Below are 21,417 nucleotides of genomic sequence, written 5' to 3' on the forward strand. Positions count from 1 at the left end.
CTTGTCAAGAAACTTGTAATGCTAATTACTCTTGCCTTTACTTCTCCTTCACATCTCTTATTCATGATTCAAGAACTTTCTTCTTCCCTTAGAGACAAGAGTTATGCAATTTGGGAGTCTTTTAGATAGACCCACAGAAGGGTACTCCAATTGCCTCCCCTGCATCCCTGTTCAACATGGAAGAAGCCAGAGTGGTCGGCGTCCCTATTCCCTATTAGCAATTCGGGTAAGCCCTTCAGAGGATGGCATGATAAGAATAGGAGGTAGGAATTGGCTAGGCAGTTAGGGTAAAAAGACCCCAAAGAAATGTAGCCAGCTGTATCTAATCCTTAAAAGATTTTAGGGTTACCTCTTTGGTGGGGGGCGAAGTTGGAGGGGAGGGAGTGGGCATGGATTTGATCAAAACACCTTATATACATGTATGAAATTCTCAATAAAGTTTTTGTAAAAATTAAAAAAAAGGAAACAAACAAACAAACAAAAAAACCAGGTATTGGTGGCTCTGAACTTTCACCCCAATGCTCGGGAAGCTGAGGCAGGAGTATTGCTGTGACTTCCAGGCCAACCTAGGCTACCATGTGAGACCCTGTCTGGGACACAATTAAAAAGATATACAATAAGCTGGTAAAGTTGGCTGTCTCTGGAGAGAGGCACAGAGAGGCAGAGGCTGAGGGATTCACTCTTCTGCCTGTAGCCATTTGGTGTTTTATTTACTTGCTTATTTTTTGTTTTTGTTTGAAGACCAGGGTTGCTATGTAGACCAGGCTGGCTTCAAACTTACAGAGCATCTCCTGCCTCTGCTTTCTGAGTTCTGGGATTAAAGTATGTGGGCCTTGCAAAAAAAATTTTTTTGGCAAGGCTGTGGCTTGAACCCAGGGCCTTGCACATACTTGGCAAGCACTCTACCACTGAGCTATCCCAATACTTGCTTGTTTTGTTGGTTTTGCTTTGTTTTGTTGTGTTGTGTTTTTTGTGTGTTATATAATTTTTTGTTTTGCTTTGTTTTGGGGTTTATTTTGGTCTTTTTTGAGACAGGGTCTTCCTGTATCCCCAGCTGGCCCGTCACTCGCTATGTAGACCAGGCTGACCTCGATCTCACAGAGCTCCACCTGCCTCTGCCTCCCTTAGTACTGGGACTAAAGGCATGAGCCATCACACCTGGCTGTATACTGTTTTAAGACAGAGTCTCATGATGTATCCTTGGCCTCAAAGTTGCCATCCTCCTGCCTTAGCACCCTGAGTGCTGAGATTACAGGCAGTGTGCACTACCATACCCAGCTTTTTGAACAAAATTTTGTTTTTAGCTTTATTATTTTTTTCAGCAGGTTGGGGGCATACTTGCCCTGGCAGGAATGTGGAGGACAGAAGAACTTGCAGGAGTGCATTCTCTTCTTTTACCATGTCGTTCCCAGGAATCAAATTCAGGTCATCAGACTTGGTGGCAAGTGCCTTTACCTATTGAATCATCTCTCCGGCCCCCACATCTAAATTTTTAAAAAATATTTTATTTATTATTCCTTAATACTTTATTTATTATTCTTATTATTTTATGTGTATAAGTGTATTGTCTGCTTGTATGTAAGTGCATTAGTGTCATGCAGTGCCCCCAGAAGAGGGTGTCGGATCCCCTGGAACTGGAGTTACAGATGGCTGTTGGCCTCCATGTGGGTGCTGGGATCTGAACCCAGGTCTTCTGCGAGAGCAGCCAGTGCTCTTAACTGCTGAGCTATTCTTCAGCCCCCGCCCCCCTGCCATATACCTAGCTTTTAAAAGTCACCTAATATTCTATTATTAATACTTGCCCTTGGCACAAAATCTAGTCAGTACAAAAGTCAAATGAAATGATAAGAGCAAAAAGTCACAGAGGCAAGAGCTGGCACCTCCGGTTGCATTTCTGGGGCTTCCTGTCACAGCTCCTTCCCTTCCACCCAGGCATGGCTGGCTTCGTGCTCCTGTTTGCTTCCAGAGCCAATGTGCAGAAGTGTGTCATGATGATTCTCTGTTCTCATTCCTGCTGGTACAAGCCACATTCCAGGAAGGGACAGGAGACCGAGTCAGCAGAACACCCCAAGGCCTGGCATTGTGCACAGGGCAGCATTAGGACTCCTACAGACCCTGGGCACTTTCATTTTCACAAACTCCCAAAAATAGTTTAAAACACATTTGAGGGACTTGAACGATAGCTCAGCAGTTAAGAGCACTGGCTGTTCTTGCAGAGGACCTGGATTTGGTTCCCAGCACTGACATGGCAGCTAGCAATCATCTGTAACTCCAGTTCCAGGAGATCTTATGCCCTCTTCTGACCTCCATGGGTATTCCATGACATGAGTGCACTTATATGCATGCCAACAGTACACTCATACACATAAATTAAAAAATAATGATAAATACAAATATTTAAAACACGTTTGAGAAGTGTGCTGACATAAAGACTGCTGTCATCAAGGCTGGATTTGTCGTTATCCATTATTATAATTTGCTTTATTTCTTTGATTTTACTATTTATCTTTCCTTTTGTTGTTTTGAGATAAGGTATAATGTAGCTCAGCTGGGCTGGAGCTAGCTGAGGCTGAGGCTGAGTTTAATGAGTCCTGATCCTCTAGCTTCCACCTCTGGAGTGGCTGGAATCACAAGCCCATGTGCCTCTAGCCACTCCATTTTAGGGGATTCTGGGGATCGAACCCAGGGCCTCATATTCTAGGCCTACCCTCTACGAACTGAGCTATATCCCCAGCATTTGTTCCTTTTGATTTTTTTTTTTAAAAAAAGAAAAAACAACAAAAAAAAAGTCTGTAACTCCAGTTCCAGGGTATCTGATGCTCTCTTCTGACCTTTGCAAACATTGCATGACATGAGTACACTTGCATACATGCAGGCAATACACTCGTACACATAAAAATAATAAATAAAATGGGGCTGGAGAGATGGCTCAGCTGTTAAGAACACTGGTTGTTCTTGCAGAAGGCCCGGGTTCGAATCCCAGCACCCACATGGCAGCTAACAACTGTCTGTAACTCCAGTCCCAGGGGGTCCGACAGCCCCTTCTGATCTCCACGGGCATTGCATGACACGGGTGCACTTACCTACACGCAGGCAACACAGGCATACACATAAAATAAAAATAATAAATTTTTTATTTAAAAATTTTTCATTTTTGTTTTCTACCTATGAGTGTTTTGCCTACATGTTTGTAAGTGCATTACATGTGCGAAATGCCTGCAGAGGTCAGAAGAGGGCATTGACTCCCCTGGAGCTATAGTTAACAGACAGTTGTTAGCCACCATGTGGGTACTGGGAACCAAACTGGTCCTTTGCAAGAGCAGCCAGTGAGCTTAACCACTAAGACATCTCTCCAGCCTCCATTCTCATGTTTTAAAACATCAAAATAGGTTTTTTCTGATTGTAAAAAAAAACCAACCTGTTTTTAAAAATGAATAATTCAGAGGAGATGCAAGGGAAAAAAATGTGAAGAATCACCTGCACATTAAGAAATAGCCATTAGGACCGGAGAGATGCTCAGTGGTGAAGAGCACTGGCTGCTCTTGCAGAGGACCAGGGCTTGATTCCCAGCACCTACATCGCGGCTAACAACCATCCAAAACTCCAGTTTCAGGGGATCTGACACCTTCTTCTGGCCTCCATGGGTATTGCACCACATGGATGCACTTATAAACATGCAGGCAACACATTCATACATATAAAATAATAAATTTAAAAAAATCTTTTTTTGGTCTTTTTGAGATAGGGTCTCCCTGTAGCCCCAGCTGTCCTGGAACTCACTATATAGACCAGGCTGGTCTTGAACTCACAAAGATCCACCTGCCTCTGCCTCCCAGTGCTGGGATTAAAGGCGTGTGCCACCACGCCCCGCCTTAAATATTTTTAAAAAAGAAAGCCAGAGTAGGCCAGTTTGTGGGTGGACTGGACAGCTTCCCCCAACCCCGACCAAAAAAAAAAAAAAAGAAAAAGAAAGATCCACTAGCGAGGTGGATGTGTCTGTATGTACATATGTATGTATTCATTTTCATTTATTTTTTATTTAATTTTTTTGGTAATGGGGATTAAACCTGGGCCTCACACATGCTAGGCAAGTGCTCCACCACTGAGCTATATCTAGCCCCCTGTGTATGTTTATTAAGATAAAAAAGTATTTTCTTTTATTCAGGATCTCACCATGCAGCTCAGGCTGGCCTCAAACTCACAATTCTCCTGTCTCAGCCTTCTGAATGCTGGAATTGTTAGCAAATACAACCTGGCCAAGGCTGGCAGGTGTTTTCTTTGCACTGAACAGGAGGCAGGTACTATAATCCCCAAATGGACATTCCATTGCATAAGAACACAGGCTAGTGACTGGAACCAAAGCCCACCTGGCTGTGACCACTGTGATGGACCTTCCTGTTCACACACACACACACACACACACACACACACACACACACACACACCGGCCCTCCCAATGGAGGAATAGACTTCCTACCCTATGGCACAAGGCTGGGCCTTTTGTCTTGCTTGGGCGAAGGGCTCTGAGTAGATGTTTTGCAGCAGTGTCTCTCTAGAGAAGCTTCCAGAGTAGCATACATCCATCTGTAGCTATGGTATGTCTGGCCATAGCTCCTCCTCTCTGCTAGGAGGCCTTGGAAAGGGCTGCTCCTTCAGCCTAAATGCTGACTGCCAGAGAGCATAAAATTTAAGCGCAGGGGCATTCAGTGTAAGCATAAAGTAATTCATTGTAATGCTAGAAGTTTCCATGTCAGTGGGGCAGTGGTCCCTCCAGGGTGCTGTCCTGAGCTTTCGGAGGCTGGGGGACTCTTGGGTCTGACCATCTCTCCTCTCCTTTCTGATTAGTTTTTATCTTCTCCTGTGGGTGCAGAAGAAGGAGGTGACATTTTTTAAGACAGTCTTATGTAGCCCAGGCTGACTTAAACTTACTATGTAACAGGATGACTTTGAACAGACCTACTGCCTCTACCTCCTAACTACTGTGATTTATAGGTGTGCACCACCACGCTCTGCCAAGAAACACTTTTTTGTTGTTGTTTGTTTGTTTTGAGACAGGGTCTCCCTACAGGGAACTCCTGACCAGGAACTCCCTACGTAGGCCAGGCTGACTTCGATTTCACAGAGATTTGCCTGCCTCTGCTTCCTGAGTGCTGGGATTAGAGGCAAATGCCACCATATCTTGCTAAAAAAAACCACTTAACTGGAGCAGAGTACTTCATTAAGCCATTAGATCTTTTTTTGTCTTTTTCCCCTTGATCCCTCAAACTGCAGAAGTAGACCTTCCCTGACTTGCATGAAACTAGAACACACCTAGGGGTGGGGGTCGGGGGGTAATGCTGACTTTTTTTTGAACTTTTTTAAAAATATGTTTTTATTTATTATTTTTATTTTATGTGTACGTGGGTATTGCCTGCATGTAGGTAAGTGCACCCATGTCATGCAATGCCCGAGGAGGACAGAAGAGGCCATCAGATCCCCTGGAACTGGAGTTATAGACAGTTGTTAGCTGCCATGTGGGTGCTGGAATTCAAACCCAGGTCTTCTGCAAGAGCAACCAGTGTTCTTAACCACTGAGCCATCTCTCCAGCCCTGGTGCTGACTTTTTTGGTGGCTTCTTTGAGCTTCTCTGTACTTTAGGTCTTTTCCTGGGTAGTTTGATTTTGCTTGAAATCTATTTCTTCTGCCACAGTGAAAATGGCAAAAGGCCTTTAGAGGTGATGGTTCATAGGATCAGCACACACCAAGACACAGTCACCCTGTAATGCTTTCAGCAGGCTGATGGCAAGTGATGGCCCTCATGTGCTAAGTTCCCCCAAAGTGTCAGTGTCAGAAGTGGAATTCAGGGCCATCCTAATATATCATGTGCCAGAAGAGAAACTAGGTTCTCTGTTTATTTTAGAAACTTCCTGACATGTTGTTCAAGCAAAATTAAACCATTTGTTCCACAAATATTTACTGGAAATACATTAGTAGCTCTGACAAACATAAGGCAAGTGAAGTCTCCATCTCCCAAAACCAAACAATCTAGTCAGAGGAAAAGTGAACACAGGACAGCAGAGAAAAAGGGCTGCCCAGTGCAGGAGCCCCTCAGCCAGGCAGGAGGGTTAAACCAACAAAGCAGTCTGAGGGAGGGAACTGGAGCCAAGTTTCAGATGACTGGGACCCTTGCAACACGAGGTAGAAAGGGGCATATCAGACAAAGGGTGTGCAAAGCTGGCTTGCCTCTATTTGTTTATTTATCTGGTTGCTTGGTTGGTCAGTTGAGTCTCTGTTTGATTCTGTGACCCAGGCTGTCTGGAATTCACTATGTGACCCAGGCAGGCCCTGAACTCATGACAACCCTCTTACCTAAGCTTCCAGAGTGTTGAGTTTACAGGTGTGAACTGCCGTATTCAACTTTATGTTAGGTCTTAGTATCTCCACTGTTGGGTCTTGGCTCCCATACATTCATGGGGGGCAGGGGAATTAACCTAATGTGGAGCTAATGAGCTATGAGCTCAGTATAGCTTTGTTCTGTGTGGTAGATGAGTAAGCACTAATAAATGTATTTGGCAAGAACTTTATGTATTCCCAATAAGTGCAGTTGTTGATATATGTAGAAGAAACAGGACTCTGGAAGCTTCTACTTTTACTCAAATCATAAAGGCCACTCTCAGTGCTCAGTCTGAGGCAAACAACCACAAAACCACAGTCTGTGAGGGTGACATCCTGTGTTAGTAACAAGACATGAACTATTGACCTGAGCTCCAAACAGAATAGCTTCAGGCAAACATCCTAAGCCACATGTCAATCAAGGAGACAGACAGTCTTTCAGCTGCCTGACTGAAACCAGCTGTGTTTGGCCTAGAAACTCCCTCCTGTCCCCCCTCATGCCATAATCCTCATGAACAACCATCTCATGTCCAGCAGTCCCTAAGACTCATTTGACCTTGAATAGGCTCAGTGGAAGGGGCAGCTCCAGCTCAGGTTTTGAGGGAGGCAGACTCTGAGGTATTTCTTACCAGTAATGTTATGGGTATTAACCCAAGACTGGCCTGGCCCATTAAGAAGACTCAAACCAGGATATGGAGGAAGTTATTCTTTATTACACACAGGCCTCAGACTGAGTTAACTTGCTCCAGAGAAACTGAGGTCCTGGCCAGAAATATGTATAGGCTTTTATAGGATTTTTACAACGTCCCTTGACAGTAATCATATTGGTGGGTTTGAAACTTCCAGCACAGACATATATATGCCCCTTAGGAAATTAAAGCAGTCAGTGTTTTACAAAAAAGTAAATGTTTCAGGCAAATATGGGGTTGTGACACTTCCCAGTATATGCTGATGCCAGTACAGTCTTAGCTATTTTAATAAATAAAACACATGGTAATGAGTGCTTCCTCAAAGACCACCACAAAAGGTAGCATTCCCCATAGGTCCCTGCTGGATCTGAGTTGGACCCAGGCTCAGCATCACTAAGTTCTGTGTAACATGGTTAACTGTGTTTGCTTGGCCTCCTGTACAGTTCTTTGTGATAAGCAAAAGAAATCAAATTGGGCTCCTTGCAAAAAAGGAACTTATCAGAAAAAACACTCTTAACCAGACTTGGTGGTCTAGGCCTGTAATCCCAGCTACTCAGGAGGCTGAGGCAGGAGGATTACAAGTTTTTAAGTTTTCTGGTTTTTTTGTTTTGTTTTATTTTGTTCTGAGACAGGGTTTCATTTTGTAGCCCTGGATAGCCTAGACCTTCCTTTGTATACCAGACTGGCCTCAAACTCACAGAGATCTCCCTGCCTCTGACTCCTAAGTGCTGGGGTTAAAGGCATGTGCCACCATGCCCTGTGAGGATTGTAAGTTTAATGCTTGCTTTGGCTACCTAGTGAGTTCAAGACCAGCCTGGGAAACTTAGTGAGACCTTGCCTCAAAATAAAAAGTAAACAGAGGGCCAAACAGAGTAGTTCAGCAGTAGAGCACTTGCCTAGCATGAGACAGGCCCTGGGTTCAATTCACAGTACTCACAGAGCCCAAGAGGCTTTGAGAGCTTGATTTGAAATTGTAACAACAGAGCTCAGGAAGATGCTTTGAGTTGCTTTGGGGAAGATGATTAGAACAAAATCAGTTCACAGTATATGTATTTATGGAACACAGTTTTGAGCTGGGCACTGTGCCTCCTACCATGTGGCTTAGATGTTCAGGAAAGAGTTTGCAGGGTGGAGTCACCACAGGACAGTGGGCTCATGCAAACATGTCCTGGAACCAAGACCTGTTTTGGGGGTGCACAGGGTGTATTCTATCTGGGCAAGTGCAAGTCTTCAAGGAAGGCATGTGCGTCTCCACAGACAAATGGGTGCTGGGAGACAGCACAGGGCAAAGCGTAGAAAGACAGCATTGGAGGTAGAGGGGGCTACCAGAGCCAGGCCAGGAAGAGGAGGAGTAGTTGGTCTAAGGAGACCACTTTGATGGAGGGTGAAGACCCCAGGGCTGTGATGGGAGAGCCTTGGATACTGTGGTAAAGTTTTGGACCAGCTGTGTGGGTGGTGGACAGCTATGTAGAGAAAAGTGAGGTGGGCAGAGCAGGATGGAGAGAGCTGGTGAGAGGTTATCTGTCTATACCAGGTGCTGTGCTCTGGGGAGCCTTGTCAGCAGTGGCCTTCTCAAGTCACTAGGCATTGGGTGACAGTCTAGGTGCAGGGCCTGCGACTTCTCCAAGGTCCTGGTCTCGGCTCTTCCAGCAGTGGGGCTCACTATGCCAAAGGGAGGAGCTGCCGAGTGATACAGGCTCCCCCAGGTCTTGGTGGGTGATGTTGGTGACATTCATGTAACTGAGCACCATATTAATATGGGTCCCTTTCCCCTTTCCTTTTGTGCCTGCTCATATCTGTAGACAGTAGTTTTCCTATTCCTAGTCCTTTATACCCAAAGAAGAGTGACTTTTAACTAGTCACATGATCTTGGGTGAGTCTAGGTGAAGAGAAAGACAAGTATCAATACCTTCAGGGTGGTGACTGCACAGTGGGCCAGTCTCCACTACTCTTTTGTACTTTTAGTGTGTTCAGTAGCCAGGTAAAGATGTGGTCATGTACCTGTGTGGTTTATGCATTTTACCAGAAACTTGGCTTCCTCATGTGCAAGACACGAAGTTAGACTATGTCATTTTCTAAGGTCCCTTGTCTGTCACATCCTGTACCTCTATGGCAGATCGTGACATTAGAGGTCAGGATCTGAGTTTAACAGCAAGTGGCTTTGGGACTTCTCATAAACCATAATAAGTATACTAGAACCTTTTAGAGGCTAAACAAACTGGAAACAGAGCGTTCCAGGAGGTGTTATAGATAAATTCATAGAAGATGGGCTCAGGCTGGACAATCAAATGGGGTGCTTGGGTTGCATTTCCAAGGGTGTTTTTAAAATTTTTTATTGCATTTATTTATTTGGTGTGTGGGCATCCATATGTGGAGATCAGAAGACAACTTTGAGGGGTCAGTTCTCTCCTTCCACCATGTGGGCTGTGGGGATCAAACTCAGGTTGTTAGACTTGGTGGCAAGTGCCTTTATCCACTGAGCCATCTCACCGACCTGTTGAGTGTGACTGTAAGAACCCTAGAAGGTATGTAGAAAAGCAGCATGTTTCATTTCCAGCTTACAAGGACTCAGCAATCACTGCAGAACAGTGATAAAATGTCTGCTAGGATTTGCCTGTCCAGGTCTTTGTACTGAGCACATTCCTGGGGAAATACAGCCTAGGGGCTTCAGGCCACACAGTCAGGAAGGAACGAAGCTCAGCTCCTGGTGTGTGGACTGGCTGCTCTCTGGGCTGCAGGTGAAGACAGTGCACGGAGCATCCAGGCATTGAGGTGACAGTGACGACACTGTCTAAACCCTGACTCCTACAGAGATGCAGTTCTATGGTGCGCGTGGTCCTGCGGGGATCGGTCCCCTGGTCTCAGCCGAGTACCCTGGAAGAAGGCGGGTCTGGCCCCGTGGGCTTCTCCGTGTCTCTGTGGGTCTCTGCTGCTGGAGCGTTGTCCAGCCGTGTCTCCGCCCTGATTTCACCCGTGTACTTTCCTCAATATGCGAGTTCCACGGCCGCTACAACACGTGGGAAAGTACGAGGTGGCTGAAGCTGGGATCCGCGAGTCGGTGACAGAGGAATGCTGCCTCCGGAGAGGCTGGATTGCTGGTAGTAAGACATGGGACTCTGCTTAGTCCGTGTTACAGCTTTTATTAAGTGTTCAGCTCCTAGTGATCCAGCTCTCTATTATTGAGAGAAGACTGGGATATTTATACCATGGGGGTAGTGGTAAAAGCTTTGGCTGATAGATACTTTGTGAGACATTCTATTTGCATATGGAAGTGGGTTTCTGCCATGCTGCCAGACCGCTGACTGCCTGAAAAATCACAGGAAAGTATGGTATTCCTAGAGCCAGAGGCCATGTTTATGTTAGGGCATTTGTGGCGGGCACTTCAAAAGGAGAGTTAGGAAAAATGCCAGGAAGGCACCCTGCTATGAAAGGAGTCTCAGCACATGGCTCCGAGCTCGTGAGCTATCCGGATATGAAGAGACTTCTACTTCACATAACAGAGGCCCCCAACACAGTTCCAGCTTAAAGGACCAGGAAGCTTCAACTTGCAGCTCTATAGTCATGCCTGTGATCCCAGCATTCACTCTGCCTGGCTTCAGAGTGAGATCCTGTCTCAAAAACCCAAAACCCATTCTGCAGTGAAAACGGATGTCATCTGCCTGGGCATTTCCTTTCCAAGAATCCATTGCAAACACCCACAGGGACAAGATAGGAGCCTTGCTCCTCACACACAGGTTCCCACTTTCAGCCTGAGACAGATGACTTTCAGTGTCTTGGGCAAACACTCCCAACAATCTCTGAGGAAGTTAGGAGCATGTCTCTAGGGCTGCGACAGGCTGGAGTGCACTGGGAGTCACCTGGGCCAATGGAAGTCAGCTGTCATACCAGCCTGTGTTCCTTAGCCACCAGGACCAATTGCACAGTGCCCTCTCTGTGCAAGGGGAGGTGTCTTGCAAGAACTTCACCCACCAAGAGCCTAGGGTAGAAGAAAGGACACCTGTGTGCCTGTAGGGACTTCCTTTGCTTCGACTGCTCACCTGGGGCCTTCTACAACCTGAGACGGGAGGGGGGCCTCCCATGACTGTCATTGCTGGCCTTGGGTGCTTCTCTCAAGAAGTCACAAGAGGCAAAAGAGGGAAAACTGGGGTGTCTTATTCATTTCTGTTGCTGCAATAAAATCCCCTGACAAAAGCACCTTAGGGGAGAAAGTGTTTATTTGGCTCACAGTTCCAGGTTATGGTCCATCACTGCAGAGGAATCAAGGCTGCAGGATCTTGAAGCAGCTCAGCTGGTCACATCCACAATCAAGAGCAGAGAATCGAATGCCTGCCTGCCAGTGCTCGGTTCACTTGCTCCTTTAAAGAATCGTGTGTGTGTGTATGTGTGTGTGTGTGTCTATGTGTGTCTATGTGTGTCTCTGTCTGTGTCTGTGTGCATGTGCATGTGCAGGTGAGCCTGTGAACATTAGAGAACCCTTGGGAGTTGGTTCTCTCTACTATGTGGGTCCTGGGGATCGCACTCAGGTCCTCAGACTTGGTAGCAAGCACCTTTACCCTTTGAGCCATCTCCTAGGCCAACTTTCTCCTTTTCTATACAGTCTAGGATTCAAACCTAGGGACTAGTGTCACCCACTTGTGAGCTTGGTCTTCCCATGTGCACTAACACAATGCAATGCCCCCCACAGACCTGCCTATAGGCCAATCCAATCTAGACAATTCCTCCTTCCCAAGTGATATTGCATTTTGTCAAATGGACCATTAAAACTAACCATCACATGGGTGAGTCTGCAGGGCCTGGCTCTGTGTCCATCGAGCTACAAGATAGCTCCTTTTTCTGCCAGGCACTGCCGAGGTCACAGTCTCCTTCAGAACTCTATTCCTGGGCTTGCCAAGTGCCTTGTTGTTTGCCAATCGAGAAGGAGGTCAGCGGGCCCTGCAAGACTGGCACCAGCTGGGCAGAGCTATATTGGCCCAGGCACTGGGCAGGGGGTGTCTGAGCTCCACTTACTGTCCTTTCCAGCCGAACCATGCCAGTATGTGCCTCTCCTCAGTCAGTTTTTTAAAAATTTATTTTATTTTTATTTTATGTGTATGAGTGTTATGCCTGCATGTATGTGAGTGTACCTGTGTCATGCAGTGTCAGTGGAAGACAGAGCATCAAGCATCAAGTCCCTGGAAGCTGGAGTTACAGGCAGTTGTTAGCTACCATGTGGGTGCTGGGATTCGAACCTGGGTCTTCTGCAAGCACAGCCAGTGCTCTTAACTGCTAAGCCATTTCTCCAGCCCCTAGACTGAGGGAGGGTCCTCACTAAGCTAGGGACCTGTGAGGGACAGCCCTGACCTGGGGGAGAGTGGGGTAAAGCTGGATGAGGAAGAAGTTTCTCCAAAGGGCTGCCCCCAGCTGGCCATGGGTTTGAGGCTCCAGCATCTCTGAGCAGGTCAGCACCCACACCTTCACCTGGCCTGGGAGCTCGAGGTTCAGGGGACTAGACATTTTCTCTTTCTACATGTCACCCTGAGTCTTCAGGTCTGCTCCCAGTGCCACTTTGTCAAGAGGTTCTATGTGAAGCCACCTCTGCTCAGACTGCTGCAGAAGCTGCTAACAGACGTGTTAGGCCACGACTTCTGGGCTTGCCTCAGGCAGCTCTGGAGTGGAGCAGGGGACTGCAGTTCTAAGAAAACTCCTGGTGGTGTGGACTCCCTGTGCAAGGCACCAAGGGACTGTCTAGTGTGGTATTCATTGACTGATTCCTGCAGCAGACACTGACATAGCTTGTACTCTCTAACTCTTCTGACAAAGGGACTTGGCTGTGGGTCCCAGGCATCCCTGTCCTAGGTGGCTGATGTCCTAGGAAGGAAACAGAGAGCTTGAAACTCGAGGCCCAACAGTAACAAAGGAATGTTGAGGAGAACAGAGGAAGGGATGGGCTATTTCCTGGGGCTTACCAGCAAGGCAGTGTTTGAGCTGATAGAGGGGAAAAAGGCTGTGGGGCAAGGGAGGCCCTAACCTTTCTAATCCTGTTTTGTTCCATGCTCAGCATTTTACTTTGAAAATGTGACTCATGTTTAAAAAAAAAATCATCCTCACCTGCCTGCTCCATAGCAGGTTTTTCATTTCATTTACATGTATGTGCCTGTGTGAGTATATGTGCACATGACTACAGTGCCTACAGAGGTCAGAAGAGAGCATCAGATCCCTTAGAGTTGGAGTTACAGGTGGCCATGAGTTGCCTGATGTGGGTGCTGGGAACCAAACCCAGGTCCTCTGTAAGAACAGCAAGTTCTCTTAACCACTGAGCCATCCCCTATAGCACAGTTTTAAGGACAAATGCAATTAAATATGTGTGATTCATCACAAGGAAGCAGGAAGCCAAAGCTGTAAATCTGAGCCTATCTTTAGTGGGAGAAACCCTGGAACTCCACTGGCTATACTCCTCTTGATAGGTCGGGGCATCCAGAGGGCTAAGGGACCAGCACCAGGAGCCATTCCCGACCACACAGTTGGGGACCTAGTCCTTAAGGATAGGCCACTTCCTGCTCACCATACTGGGTGTGCATCCAGGTCTAAAGGTGACTGTGTGGGGATGGAGGGGCAGAGCCTGACTGGAGTCTAAGATATAACACCAATTGATGAGGGACAAACCTGCAGCGGGACCAGTTCAGCTGCTCTCACAAACATCAGCTGTCATGATGAGGTGTCTGCCACACCTAACTTCTTTCAGCACCATGTAATGTCTTTTCCAGGCCCAGCTGTCTCAGGCCTTAAATGGGGTTTCAGATAAGGCCAAAGAGGCAAAGGAATTTCTGGTTCAGCTCAGGAACATACTGCAGCAGATCCAGGTGAGCATGCTTCGGTGGTGGGCGGACCTAACCTGGGCTGTTTGCAAAACACAGAAAGGAAGGAGGGGAGACCTGGGGATGAGTGTTGTTCAGGGATCATTATTAGAGGGTCACCCTGTCCTGTTGTACAGCTGGGGATGCTGAAGGTACCATGTTCAAGCCTGTTGACACACAGGTGACACCATTTGTATCCAAACATGCCCATGTAACCAAGGCACGAAAATATAAACCCCTTGTTTCCTAAACAAATGTGTTAGCCAAACACCTTTGCTACGTCCTATGCTGAGCCTGACCAGCATACAAAACTCAGTGAGCCTTACTTCAGGAAGCTGTGTGTAAGGGAGAGAGTGCTCACACATACCGTATGCACACACACAGGGTCAGTCTGTACAGACTATACCACCATATGCTGTGGTTCACAGAACACCTCCTTGGTTCACATTCGTGTTGTCTGCAACTCAGAAACAGTACAGAAAGCTCTTGGAGGAACTTTGGGAAATACTGCTTGCCCCACAGACCAGCATCTCCTGACCATGGATCCCTGCTTTCCCAGGAAAATGGACTGGACTATGAAGCTTGCCTAGTGGCACAGTGCGATGCCCTGGTGGATGCGCTGACTCGGCAGAAGGCCAAGCTGCTCACTAAGGTGACCAAAGAGAGGGAGCACAAACTGAAGGTAGGCACTGAGTGATGGCTCCTCCACCCCCAACACTGGGTGGCACAACCTTGGGCACTGGGTGGTTTTAGGTGAGTGGCCGAGTGAGTGAATGAATATGTGGGGAGGCGCTGAACCTGCTGGTCCAGTTACATTCAGGGCCAGCGGACACCCCCAAGCTCTCTCCAAAGCCAGGTGGGCTACAGCATCCTGCTGTATTTGAGTCAGAAGCCCCTCTGTCCCCTTGGCTCTGGGCTCCCAGGTCTGTTGGAGAGTCTCGTCTTATTTTGTCTATCAGTGGACGTTGGCAGCAACAGGTTGGCTCCGTTCAGGTCTCCTGCGCTGTCCCCTCAGGCTCTCTGATGTCTCATGTACCCATAATCAGCAATGATGTGTACGGTACAGACCAGCACCACCTCTCCCAGATGCCCAGGCCCTCGCATGGCTGTGGCCTAGCTACTCTTCTCGAAAGCAGGTTCCTCAGAGCTCTCTCTGTTGCAGATGGTTTGGGACCAGATCAATCACTGCACGCTGAAGCTGCGCCAGTCCACAGGGCTGATGGAGTACTGCCTGGAAGTGATCAAGGAGGACGACCCCTCAGGGTTCCTGCAGGTGATCTGCCCTGGAGGACTGCAGGCAGCTTCCTTCAGTTCTGTTAACACTGTCCTCACTCTCCCTGTACCAGCCCGCACTCTAGGCTTGGCCCTTCCTTAATTGGGACTTTTTGTAGCTTCTTCTTCATTCGGGGAGGCCAGAAAGCCCGAGCTGTCACTGTGGTCTTGACCCTTGATAGCCAGACTCTAAATTTGCATCATCCAATGAACAAAAAGGTTAAAATGCATAATCTCCGGGGGCCAAAAGCCATGATCCAACATCCTCCCTACCAATGGGAAAGCATGGAGCATGGTCTGAGCCAGAGAGACTGCACAGGGAGAGGCAAGGGGCAGAATCTTCCCAGGGCCTCGCTCTGTTGGAGCCCTGCAGGCCTGGCTGGTAACTGACAGTGCAGCCTGGACTTTGTTCCAGCATGCCAGCTGGCCTGGGGGCATACATTCTTAACCTATAGGGGAAGCCATGAGTCCTGTTGCTCATTTCCTAAGAAGGGTGCAGGACACTATGACTCTTCAGGGCTATGTGCCAGGGTCCTACTTTGCAGCAAAGGAGGGCAGAGCTGCAGGTGTGACTCAGTAGTCGGTATTTGCAGCAGAAGGCACAGAATAGCTGGGGGAGACACAAAGGGCGAGGTGGGCTTCAAGACTCAAGGGATCTGGGATGTGCCTTCTTCACACCCAGGAGTAAATAGCTAGTATGTTTCCCTTTGCGAAGTGTGAGGTATGTCCAAACAGATGTGTGAGGATGTGTTTCCATATTTGAAAATAATACTGTGACTTCATAAATGGGTTTGGCCTAGTTTCTCAAACTCCTTGGTGGTTCTTTACATTAACATGATCACAAAAAGTACACGCCTTTATCCCAGCACCCGGAAGGCAGAGGCAGGCAGATCTTTATGAGATGGAAGCCAGCCTGGTCTCCATAGTGAGTTCCAGGCCAGCTGGGGCTATAAGGAGACTCTGTCTCAAAAAGACAAAAAATAAATTAAACAAATGAAAGTCAACAGGACTGTGGGTCCAAACCACAGCTAAAACAATAAAGCTCATCTTTCAATGGCCAATACTGGAGTGGTCAAGGGGTCATTTAAGCTTTGGCTGTGCCTCATGGGTCCAGACTCAGCCCAGCTCCTCCCCTTCTCTGAGCCACAGAGACAAAGACACAGTCAAGGCCTTCCTCATGGAGGCTGGCAGCTCTTCCTCTGCAAATCCAAACTCTCTGTCTGTGTTCCCGTTAAGATCTCTGACGCCCTGATCAAGCGTGTGCAGGTGTCTCAGGAGCAATGGGTCAAAGGCGCCCTGGAGCCCAAAGTGTCTGCGGAGTTTGAGCTGACCCTGGACAGCGAGCCGCTGCTGCAGGCCATCCACCAGTTGGATTTCGTCCAGATGAAATGTAGGGGTGAGCCGTGGTCGGACCCATTCAGTGGTGCTGCCTCCCTGAGAGGCACCCACGCTAAGGGTAGCTTGGTAGTAGCAGAGGCCTGTGATGCAGGGTGGCAGAGGGAGGGGTGAAGATGTCAGGTCTTGGCCAGGTTGGATGAACAGCGGCTGAGCCAGAGTGTCTGTTTGTGAAACAAAGGTTAAGAATTAAGAGCAGAATGGAAAGGGGCAGTGTCCACAGGTGCCAGGCTGGCCAGGTGCTTAGGCTGCAGACACCAGCAAAGCTGTAGATCTTGGCTCAGTCTGTGCTTCTGTACTAGAAAAGGAAAGAGACAAGGTGCAAACAACTCAGCAATGTGGTGTGTGCTAGGAGCAGGTGCTAGGGAGAAAAGGTAGGGGGAGGTGTGAGGGTAGATGGCCGGGGTATAGTCTGAGGTGAGGAGGAGAAGGAGGATACGGAAAAGGAGAAAGGAGAAGAGAAGGAGGGAGAAGAGGAGGTGGGTAGGAAGGAGGAGGAGGGGAGGTGGTGCACATCTCTGATCCTAGCATGAGGAGGAGGAGGGAGAGTAGAAGAGGAAGAGGAGGAAGGAAAAGGGGAGGGAGGGTAGGAGAAGTGGAAGAGGGAGAATAGGAGAAAAAGAGGAAGAGGAGGGAGAGGAGGAGAAGGGAGGAGGAGGAAAGGAAGGGAATGGAGGCCAAGGAGAAGGAGAAAGAGAAGAGGGGCCCCAAGGCAGGGAAAGCTTTCTGTCCCAAGAAGAGTGAGAGGTCAGAAGCGGCAGCAGAAGAAACAAGAGCCAGCAGGAACCCGCAGCCAAGGGTCAGTGAAGTTGGCCCCAGCTTGGCCGGTTACAGAGTTCACAAGTGATGGCCAGAACTGGACCTCTGTTCTGCTTGCCACTTTGAGATGCTCAGGGTTCACTCGGGGGGGAAGACAGCCACCGTGGTTTCTGGGAGCCATAGCATCACTATCCTGCCCTTCACAGCATATGTCATTTTTTAAAACTTATTTTTATCTTATGTGTATTAGTGTTTTGTGTTATGTATGCAATACCATGTGGGTACTAGGAATTGATCTAAGGTCCTCTGCATGAACAGCCAGTGCCCTTCACCACTGAGCCAGCTCTCAACCCCTTTGTGGCCATTTTTAACCTAACAGAAAAACCGAGTCTCTTGCACAGCCCCAGGCTCACTCCTATGCAGATCACACTTCAGTGAAGTTCGTAAACGCCACCTGCCCCAGGTGTAAATGAGACACAGTGACAAGGAGCAGGGTTGGGGAGCCAGGGTGGGAGAAATAGCCCCGGAAAGTGGGGGCCACCTAGGAGACTTGAGAGTATAGGTGCTGATTCTTACCCATGGGATTGCAGGGTGTGGGAGGTAAAGGACCAAGAGGATGGAGAGACTCCTCTAGCTGAGTGGAGGGAGGGACTGGCTGCACCTGCTACATGCTAACACAGATTTCACCTGATGGGAGCATCAGCCAACACTGGGGAGACAGGGACCTCATTTCTGGAGCCAAATTGAAACAGGCAGTTTTTACAAAACCCATCTTGCAGTTTTTCTCTTTTAAATCAGGTCAGAGTGAATTGTGTAACCTTCTGGAACCTCTTTGCCTGAACAGAACCAGAACACGTTCAAAGTTCCTCTTGGTTTAAGAGTTCACGCCACACCTGATTCAGTCCCTTGCTCTGTGGGCTGGTTGTCCAGTCCTCTGAAGCTGCATCCATGCTGGGGTCTAGTCCCCTGATCTTGAAAAGCTTCCACCAAAAGGTCAAACTGTCTATATATTTTGTTCCCCACCTGTGTTAGTCAGCTTTCTGTTTTACCCGAGCCCATCAACTTATAAAAGATACAAGGCTGAGGGGGTGGAGAGATGACTCAGTAGTTAAGAGCACTGGCTGATCTTACAGAGGACTTGGGTTTGATTCCCAGCACCCACATGGTGGCTAACAACCATTCATAACTCCAGTATGATGGCCTCTGTGGGAATTACATGCATGTGGTGCATCTACATACATACAGGCAAAACACTCATACACATGAAATAGAAATAAATTTTTTTTTATCTTTTTTGAGACAGGGTTTCCCTGTAGCTCCAGCTGGCCTGGAACTCACATGTCAGACCAGACTAGCCTCAAACTCACAGAGATCCACCTGCCTCTGCCTCACAAGTGCTGAGACTAAAGGCATGTGCCACCATGCCCTGTGAAATAAATCTTTTTTAAAAGCAGAAAAGTTTGGCCCACAGTTTTGGAGATGTTGGTCCGTGACTGGCCCATTGCTGTGGTGATACAGCACCTGTGTTGGAGCCAAACTTCTCACCTCATAGCCAGAAAGCAAAAAAGAGAAAGAGGTTGGGGTCCCACCATCTCCTTCGTGGGCACACTACCAATGACCTGAAGACATCCCACCAGCCCCTGCCTCTTTAAGGCTCTATCCCAATGGCACCACCCTGTGGAGCAAGCCTTTAGCATGTGGGCCTTTAGGGGCGCTGAGGTTGAAACCAGGGCATGTCCAGGTACAGGCTGCAGGCTGGCTCTTGCTTTGTTCCCTGCCCTAGGGACAGGGCCCACATGGGTCCCTGCAGTAACCCCACAGTATGTGCAGTGTGGACTCTGCCGAGGTTCATCAGGTGCTTCAGTTCTCAGTGGGCTTCTTTCTTCAGGCCCCAAGGGTTTGGATGGAGAAGGGGTCTGACTGGGGCCTGCAGGAGGAAGCTGTGTGCTGACCTGAACATTCCCTGTCACAGTGCCACCTGTGCCCCTGCTGCAGCTAGAGAAGTGCTGTACCCGCAACAACAGTGTCACCCTGGCCTGGAGGACACCACCCTTCACCCACAGCCCGGCAGACGGCTACATCCTGGAGCTGGATGACGGTGATGGGGGGCAGTTCCGGGTAAGGGAGGCTGCTGCTGTTTGAGGGCAGTCTCTAGGGACGCCTGCTGGTCTTGGAGTAGCTGTGGGTGAGGCCTTCTGGTCTGGGGACAGCTGTGGGTGAGGCCTGCTTTTTGTGGGGGGGCAGTCCTAAGTAAAGCCTGCTGCTTGTTTGAGAACCCTAATGCACAGGCCCAGACAGAACTGGTTTGTGAGGCTTTCTTTAACCCTGATGAGCACCTTAGCCACAAAGACAGAGCCTGCTGACTGGGCTTGTGAGCAATAGTGCGTCCTGTGGTCTGACCACAGCCTCAGGCAGAGGTGTGTATCAGAGAATCCTGGGTGATTCCTGTGAGGACCAATAACAGGTGTGGGGAGAGCAAGCTCGGAGAGGCACCGCCTACATACACATACTTCACGCAGCCCGGCACTCACTTCATGCACCTGCCACGCATTCCTTCCACAGGTTTCTCACTTCTTTAGTCTGGCTTTCTGACTTTGGCCACCAGAGTCGTTGGGTGGAGTCCCATCTCAAAAGGCACACATTTCTGCAAAGAAAGTGTCTCTCTTAGGCCCTTCAGTACTTGGTAAGGTGCTGGATGCGTGGAAGACCCATGAACACTGATGCTAGCTGGGTGTAGTAGCTCATGCCTGAAATTTCAGCACTCAAGGTCAGAGGCAGGAGGATTGACACAAGTCTGAGGCTGGCCTGGGCTACAGAGTAACATCTTGTCTCAAACGAACAAACAAATCCATAATGGGGTCAGGGTGGGAAGTGAATGGAGGACAAAGCAAAACTCTTTTTGTTTTGTTTTTTATTCTTTGTATATGAGTATATTGCCTGCATGTGTGTAAATGCACCCGTGTTGTACAGTGCCCTCAGAGGTCAGAAGAGGGCATCAGATTCCCCTGGAACTGGAGTTACAGACAGTTGTTAGCTGCCATGTGGGTACTGGGAATCAAACCTGGGTCCCCTGTAAGAGCAGCCATCTCTCCAGCCCCCTTTTCAGTGTACTGAAAATCAGAGTCTGGTGCAGGAATGGCTCACCTTCTGGGGGACCCAGAAGCCATAAGACACAGAGGCCAAGGAACAGATGTCAATCATAAGGTCAGGAGAGTATGGGGGTGTCCATGTTCCCCAGGGCATCCAGAGGAATGAGGGCAGAGGCAGGTAGCTGTCAAGCAACATCCTGGCTGGTTTCACGTCTATAACCCCATCCTCCCAGGACCCTGAACCCCTCACAGTCTCCCAGACAGTGGGGCCAGGCATCCAGGAGGAATCAGAAAAATCTGGGCCCCACCAGGCCAATCAGGATGGGTTGAAACAGCCATCATTTGGTACTTCTGTTGGGTTGAGAGCACTGGTGTTGATGTATTCTTAAGGAGGATTTCCAGAAGCTCCAAGGCCTAACGTGCAGCCTTGATCTTCCAGGAAGTGTATGTTGGCAAGGAGACCCTGTGCACCATTGATGGGCTTCACTTCAACAGCACTTATAATGCCAGAGTGAAAGCGTTCAACTCCTCTGGTGTCGGGCCCTATAGCAAGACTGTTGTCCTGCAGACCTCTGATGGTAAGTACTGTCTTTTTGACAAGCACATTCCTTTCTTCAGTGCTGTGATCAGAATGTCAGAACAAGACCCTGTTTCCTACATCCCAGGGTGGTGAGCAGAAGAGGTACCCAATGGGATTTGAGTATTTGACAGGATGTCAGGAGCCAGGACTCCAGGAAATATGTCTGGATGTGGGACTGGACAGCCTGAATGTCTGGGCTCCTTAGCAAGGCTGGATTTAGGGGATGTCAACTTAGAGAAACACAGAGCAGGGAGCACATGTGTGTGTGTGTGTGTGTGTGTGTGTGTGTGTGTGTGCTTCCCATACAGAGACCATTGGCTACAGGTTGCTAACTGATGGAATCAAGAGAGTCTGTCACCTGGGCTACGTAGCAAGACTTGTTTTACAGAGAGAGAGAGAGAGAGAGAGAGAGAGAGAGAGAGAGAGAG

General features: G+C 48.4%; 1 protein-coding gene across 6 annotated transcripts in view; it reads left to right on the top strand.

The window, feature by feature from the left end:
* The window catches only part of Trim67 (tripartite motif containing 67), a 50,221-nt gene that overhangs the window by 24,238 nt on the left and 4,566 nt on the right, over window positions 1-21,417 (top strand). For 2 of the 6 annotated variants that reach the window (XM_008845798.1, XM_008845799.1), the window contains exons 4-10: window positions 13,805-13,900; window positions 14,454-14,576; window positions 15,057-15,167; window positions 16,403-16,562; window positions 17,722-17,727; window positions 19,293-19,438; window positions 20,849-20,987. In XM_008845798.1, coding sequence (XP_008844020.1) covers window positions 13,805-13,900; window positions 14,454-14,576; window positions 15,057-15,167; window positions 16,403-16,562; window positions 17,722-17,727; window positions 19,293-19,438; window positions 20,849-20,987 — 781 coding nt within the window. Of the gene's footprint in view, window positions 1-13,804; window positions 13,901-14,453; window positions 14,577-15,056; window positions 15,168-16,402; window positions 16,563-17,721; window positions 17,728-19,292; window positions 19,439-20,848; window positions 20,997-21,417 lie in introns of all 6 variants that reach the window. The other 4 variants (XM_008845801.1, XM_008845797.1, XM_008845800.1 and 1 more) reach the window with 3 other exon arrangements.

The sequence above is a fragment of the Nannospalax galili genome, unplaced genomic scaffold, assembly GCF_000622305.1.
Source record: "Nannospalax galili isolate Female #2095 unplaced genomic scaffold, S.galili_v1.0 scaffold702, whole genome shotgun sequence".
Classification (NCBI taxonomy): domain Eukaryota; kingdom Metazoa; phylum Chordata; class Mammalia; order Rodentia; family Spalacidae; genus Nannospalax; species Nannospalax galili.